The sequence below is a fragment of the Phascolarctos cinereus genome, unplaced genomic scaffold (genome assembly GCF_003287225.1).
Source record: "Phascolarctos cinereus isolate Bilbo 61053 unplaced genomic scaffold, phaCin_HiC Scaffold_1;HRSCAF=81, whole genome shotgun sequence".
Taxonomy (NCBI): Eukaryota; Metazoa; Chordata; class Mammalia; order Diprotodontia; family Phascolarctidae; genus Phascolarctos; species Phascolarctos cinereus.
The window spans coordinates 241,662,964-241,670,389 of record NW_027555514.1 but is presented as its reverse complement, the minus strand read 5'-3'; the positions used below and the strand labels follow the sequence as shown (position 1 = coordinate 241,670,389).

Sequence of the window (7,426 nt, the reverse complement as noted above, 5' to 3'; positions counted from 1 at the left end):
TCAGGGAAACTACCCTCCTCACCTCCTTTCAAGAATATATTTCTCACATCATTATGGAAGTTAATGGAAAAACACTATTTGTTTCACAACAATTCATTTTACAATTTTTTTATGATATTTGTTAACAATGACAAAAATTAAGTCAATTTGGTACCCAAACAATGGAATTTTTAAAACTGAATGAACTAAAAACTAATTATTTTCTCACCATGTAGGAAAATGCTCAATTAACTCTAGTCTTTGTTATCAATAAAAGCATTGTTCATCTCAGAGCAGAGGCTCATTCATTACTCGCATTTTTCTTTTAGATTTAAAAAGATAAAAAAAATTATAGTTATCTTAGAATAAATTAATTCTTGTTGACTTGTTCTAAGATATGATTTTGAGTTTCAAAACTATAAATTTACTTAGTGTTTATAGTCAGCTTGGAGACATCTCCTTTGATGAATTAAATCACAATATCACATTTCATTTTCAAATTTCTTTCCATTGTTAATTGCTATACAACTCTCAATATTTGAGATTTTAATATTATTGGTTAAAAACATACTTATATAAATTTGTTGGGCAACCCCTATGTCACATATCTAACTGAAAATGCTCATATATTCTTTATTGTAAATCATGGTGGTAATATTCTCAAAGGTAAGTTTTGGAGCCAAAGCAAAATACATCAATTCATTTGTTTTGTAGTTTACAGCAACTTTATCTTTAATGCAATGGCACTCATTCTGTTGGGAAACAGGAATATGAGAATCTTTTCACGTTTATGTAAGCTATAATGCCAAGTTCACATAAATTGCTTTATCAGCCTTACTACCTGATTTCACTAGTCCATTCTTTTCTTCTCTGCAGGATCTCCTCTGGCCTCCTATTTAATTCAAATAGAAGAGACATTTAGGGCATGGAGATTTGGAAGAGAATTGGATTGATGGTAGCTCAGCCTTAGTTATAAACTAATCCACTAATTGCATGTTTGGAAATTTCTTTTGTAGTATATAAACAACTGTAATTGCTAATACAATTTCTACCAATCTAAATGACATACAGATTTGACAGAATGGATCACATGTAATTCGACGAGGAATTTCCCAAGTTGGATTCCAATATGGATAATCTGTTACAACAACAACAGCAGCACAGAATAGTTAGAATAATGTCACACTAAACAAATAATTAATAATTAAATATTTTAATGTATATGTACTTAAGCTTTTATCACATATTGGATTTCCTAGAAAGAGAAAAAAATACAAATTCAAAGGTCTTTAGGATTTTTTTTCTCCATTAACTTTGGAAACTAATTTTAGTTATTTTTTAAACACATAATAGGGAGATTTAGATATGAGCAAATACAGCATTTAAAAGTTTATGCTTTCAAGTTACTGACAGCAGCTGTGAATCAGAAAACATTTGTAAAAATTTTTTTTTATGTACAAAGCACATGTCAGTCCTAGCTAAAATTTTTGTGAAGTAAGAAAGAGTTCTCATCAGGATCTCTCAATCCTTTCCTTTTTTTTTTTTTTAAACCATCATAGCACTAAGGCTATGCTATCTCTTAGGGCACCTTACTGTCCCAAGACCCCAGTGAGTACCCCATTAATCCAAATTCCCAGAATCTCTCTACCTCTTTACCCCTTCAAAAGATTTCTGTATTCAAGCCAATTTAGCAGAGACATCCTCCTTACTAACCAAGTGACAGAATGTGGATATGATGACATGTTTGAATAATCATATTTAATTTTGTACATAATTTGCAAGTCAGCAAAAATTGTATCTTCAATAGCTATTCCTTGTTGTCTCTAGAAAAGTGTGAAGGAAGGTAGGCCCAATACAAAAGTCTTTTATGTGGTATTATTTGAAAAGTGAAAAGATTTGTCTGATTTAAAAAAAAGTATTTCCTCCCAAAGTCTACCATGGTGCCTAAAATTCCTTTCAATGGAAATCATGTTGTACAGTAGATATCACATTGGCCTTGGAATTAGGAAGACCTGAGTTCGAATCCAGATTCAGATACTTAATAAACAGTATGACTCTGGGCAAGTCATTTAAACTTTGTCTGCTTCAGTTTCCTTATCTATTGAAAGAAATAATAACAGTGACTACCTCCTAGGGTTGTTGTGAGGATTGCATGAAATAATACTTCATATTACCTATAATATAATAGGCTTTATATGAATGTTTTTTCTCCTCCCTTCTCCTTCTCTTCTGTTAGATTCACAATAATAACAGCGACATTGACATTTATATAGCACTTTAAGGTTATTATTATACAAATTATTTTATATACATGACCGCATTTGGCTCTCATAATAACTCTGTGAGGCAAGCATGGATACTTCTGTTTTGAAGATGAAGAAACATTTATGATTTGCTCATGTTCACAAAGCTGGTAAGTGTTTAAGGTGGCGTTGGAATTCAAGTCTCTCCTGACTCCAAGTACAGCAGTGTTTTCAGATGAATACATTAGCATTAAAGAATTATGCTAGGGATGGGGTGGGGAGAGAACATGTTATTAAGTAAACTCAAAGTAGCTTTATGTTTTTGTTCATTCAACAAAGATGTATTGAATGACTACTATAGTTATAATACATTGAGCTTTGGAAGAGCCAATATTATCATTTCTATCCTTAGATTCAATTTCCTTTTTATAGTGACATTTGCTGTTTTAGGACAGATCTGGCAAGTTAACAAGCCCCCAGAGGAAGAGAAAAAGGCTTTGAAGGGCCTTGAGATAACACCACATGGGGAAATGAAACTCTTCGGCCTGGATAAGAAAGCACTTAGTATAGATAAGGTAATGATCTTAAAGTGCTTGAAAGGCAGTCTTGTAGAAGAACATTTAGACCCGTTCTTCTTACTCCTAGGAGTAAGGAAAGGAAGTTCCAGAGGCAAAATTCGGCTCAATATAAGAAAAGAAACTTCCCAACAATTAGAACCCAAAGTGGAATGAACAGCTCTCAGAGGGAGTGAGTTCCCTGTCAAAGAGAGGCTGGAGGCCTACTTGCGAAGGATATTGCAGAACATATTCTTGTTTGGGTAAGGATTGGCGGTGCAGTGAATAGAGCACTGGGCTTGAAGTCAAGAAGTCAAGAAGTTCAACTCTGACCTTAGACACTTAGTGAGCTGTGTGACTGAGCAAATCACTTAACCTCTGTTTTCTCATCTGTAAAATGAGGATACTAACATCTACCTCCCAGGATTGCTGTGAGGATAAAATGAAATAAATCTTTATAAAGTGCTTTGCAAACCTTAAAGGACCGTGCAAACGCTTTCTATTATTATTATTATTATCCCTTCTGACATTCTCTGACTCAGTGAGAAGTTAAAACTTTTCAACTCATTCAACTGTTGCTTACTGCATTGATTATTTTCACAAGTATCTCCTTCCTCACAATAAGTGCATGATACTCCTTTTGTATAAGGCCTCGTTCCAATCAAGTTTCCTCTATAAAAATGATAATATTCATTAGTTAGATAGATATCAATAACTATCCATTTTAATTGTTTATTTTTAAATTCTATGAGTATGTTATGAGTAAATGAATTAAGAAAATATGCCAATTTCTGAAAGCTCTGAATAATATAATTCACTTCAGTAAACATTAATTGCCTACTACAGGGTTAGGATACATTCAAGACCAGGAGTTCTGCTGACCACTAACTTTTTTTTTCCAAATACTTTGAAATTTGTATTTCAATAAAATTAGTTTCATTTTTAAACCTATATATTTTAATTTTTTGGCATATAAAAACATTATTCTGCAAAGGCTGTACCAAACTTCAAAAAACCTTAAAAAAGGTTGAAAGTTCCAGACTCAGACCATTAAAACAAACAAACAAATAAACCCTAATGAACTAGTCTTTAGAAAAGGGCATTTCATTTTTGAATTTAAAGAATTCTTTGAATACAAGTATATTTTCATTTTCACTTAATATAAGTGGAAAACAGTTGCCTTTTAGATGTAAGAAGCTACTAAACACACACACACACACACACACACACACACACAAATCATAGTGAAGAGAAATTAAGATAATTTATTTTTAATTAGTGCCCTGAGAAAGGATAGTGAATAGCATTATAAATGGATTCACCTCAAATTCTCAGGATTGTGTTGACCATTTGCTGCCACTGTTTTATTTTAACAGTGAACCTAGATACAGTTTTCAAACTTTTCAATCAATGGAATGGAACACCTCAGTGGGAGCACTTTTGGTGGCACAGTGCCAGTTACATCATATGTGCTTAATAAATGTTGATTGTTTGGCTAATTGAAGGACTTCTAAAGCAACTACTTCACTACGTCCTGTCAATTACCTCAAAACCAAACTTTCTGGGTCATTTGTTATAGGGAAGCAAAGATGGTAGGAAATAACACTGCATTGTTATGTGCATTTGTGCAAATGACTTTTGTGCATTGTTTATTCAAGTAGATATGTCAAACAATAACTTCAAATTTACTTTTATGATAATTTAAGACATGTTTCCCATCTCCCTAACATTCCTCAGAATTCATTTAAAAACTAATGAAAGTTATTAATGAGAATTGCAAAGCAACACTCAACTTCTACTTCATGCTCATCAGACTGGTGAAAATGACAAGAAAAAAGAAAAGGACAATTGTTGAAGGTACAGTGGAAGGGCAAACACTTTATTCACTCTTTGGGGAGCTGTGATATGGAAAACATTCTGCAAAACAATTTAGTACTGACCCCAACAGTCAATAAACTGTGCCTACTCTTTGACCCAACAACAGCACTATTGGACATATACCCCAGAGAGATTAAAGATGAAAGGAAAGGGCCAATATGTTCAAAAATATTTACAGCAATACTTTTGTTGTAGCAAAGAATTGGACATAAATGAGGTTCCCATCAATTGGATGATAGATGAACAAATTATGGTATATGGATAGATTAGAATATTGCTGTGCTTTAAGAAAGTATGGAAGGGATGGATTCAGAGAAACCTGGGAAGACTTGTATGAGCAAATGCATAGTGAAGAGAGCAGAACCAGGAGAACAATTTATAAAAATGACTTCAACATTGTAAAGGAAAACAACAGTGAAAGACTTAGAACTCTGATCATTGAAATGGTTTACCATGAATCTAGAACAGTGGTGTCAAATTCAAATAGAAATAGGGTCGCTAAACTGTGCATAAGGATCCCTGCTGGCCACATACTGACTTACAAAACCATATGTTAACACTATCTATTTTATTCTATTTTTACTTATTTTGTCAAATAACTCCCAATTGCATTTTAATCTGGTTCAGGCAGTATTAGGGAGTGTTGTGGGCCATGGTTGTTATGTTTTAGAAGATTGATGATAAAGCATGCTTTCCAATTCTTACCAGAGAAGTGACAGATTATTGTTGTGGAATGAGACATACACTCTTAAACATGGAAAGTGTGTGAATTTGTTTTGCTTGACTACACTTATCACAAAAAATAGAATGCATTTTGCAGAGGGGACAATTGTAAAGGGTAGTCTTAAAATAGTGATATGGCTATGAAGAAAAAAGAAAGAAAGGGAGGGAAGGAGGAAGAAAGAAACAAAAAAAGGGAAAGAGAAGAGAGCAAGAAAGAGAGGAGGAGAGAAGAGAAAGAAAGAAGTGCCGATGGATCATTTAAAAAAACACAGACAAGAGCAGAATTTCTAGGAAACACAAAAGGGGAATTATTAGTATTGTTGTGTTAAATTTCACACATATTTTTAAAAGAAAAAATCTAAACAAAAATAAATGATTTCCAACGTAATCCTTTCTTGTTTTTATAGGAAATGTTCATGTTTATTGATGATTGTCAAGTTTACAATAAACAGAAAGAATTTGGAAAGAGTAGTAAATGGATGTGACAACACACTTTAACAATCGTATGTTCATCTGAGAAATTGCTTTCCTAATTGAAAACAATGTTCAACAAGACAAATACTATACTGAATATATAGTGTATACCTTTTGTAATATATTTTTATTGTTCGCCCATTAATTCCATAATATACCAGTCAGGAGCTAGTTTTCTTTGGTTATATGATCAATGTTGCATAAGGATGTAATTAAGTGGGAAACAGGGACCAGAGAACAGTGAGAGGTGACGCTCTATGCCATTGGTTGTGACACAATTGTTCAAATCAGTGGCTGTTTGGTTTTTGTCCCTCAGCTTGGGATTTAGATATGCTGTATTAGAAAATGTGATAACTACCTTTGAGTTGTGGAACGAATGCACTTATCATGCCAGCCACAGGATGACCTGCTTCCTGTCTCTGACTGTCCAAATCTTTATCCATTCTGCCTTCTCATCTGATCCCAACATAGCTCTTCCTCAATGATATCCAAGATTACTCAAAATATTGTCCTAATATTCTATATGATGGGAATGGATTTTGAAAATTATAGCAGGAATTATTAATAACATAGGTTTGATTATTGTTTTTCAGTCATTTTCATTCATGTCTGACTCTTTGTGACCCCATTTGGGGTTTTCTTGGCAAAGACATTGGAATGATTTTCCATTTCCTTCTCCAGCTCATTTTACAGATGAGGAAAATGAAGCAAAATAGGATTAAGTGACTTGCCCAGAGTCACACAACTAATAAATATCTGAGGCCAAATTTGAACTCAGATCTTCCTGACTCCAGGCCTGGGTACTCTATCCACTGCGCCACCTAGCTGTCCCTCAAGCATTCTTGATGAGAAGACCAGAGCTGAATACACAATTTGACTTTCAAATACAAGACTCCAGTGAAACATGAAGAGGTAAACAGGAAAGAGAAATCATAAGAGACTTATTAAGGTTGAACTGTTTACATTCCTACATGGAATATTTGTATCTCATGAGACCTTTGTCAGTATTAGGGTAGTTGGAGAGGAAAAAAAAATATGTGTAGATAGATAGATAGATAGATAGATAGATAGATAGATAGACAGATAGGTAGGTAGATAGAGGGCACAGGATGAGTTGTAGATGAAAGGGTGGTATCTAAAAAATAAAATTAAGGAGTGAGAGAGGATTATACTGGGAGAAGGAGAAAGGGAGAGGTAGAATGGGGCAAATTATCTCACATAAAATAGACAAGAAAAAGCTTTTAGAGTGTAGGGGAAGAGGGGGAAGGTGAGAGGGAATGAGTGAATCTTATTCTTATCAAATTTGGCTTAAGGAGGGAATAACATACACACTCAATTGGGTATGGAAATCTATCTTACCCTACAGGAAAATAGGGGGAAGAGGATAAGAAAGGGGGTTGATGATAGAAAGGAGGGCAGATTGGGAGAGGGGGTAATCAGAAGGAAACACTTCTGAGGAGGGACAGGGTCAAAGGAGAGAATTGAATAAACAGGGGGTGGGATAGGATGAAGGGAAATATAGTTATTCACAACATGACTACTATGGAAGTGTTTTGCATGACTACACAAGTATAA

The 7,426-nt window shown here is 34.0% G+C and overlaps 1 protein-coding gene across 1 annotated transcript in view; it reads right to left on the bottom strand.

The window, feature by feature from the left end:
- Positions 1-956: 956 nt before the first annotated feature.
- The window catches only part of LOC110195945 (GLIPR1-like protein 1), a 20,277-nt gene continuing 13,807 nt past the window's right edge, over positions 957-7,426 (bottom strand). Inside the window, 2 exon segments of the mRNA XM_020968908.2 lie at positions 957-1,117; positions 3,333-3,448. Of these exon segments, the coding sequence (XP_020824567.2) occupies positions 957-1,117; positions 3,333-3,448 (277 nt within the window).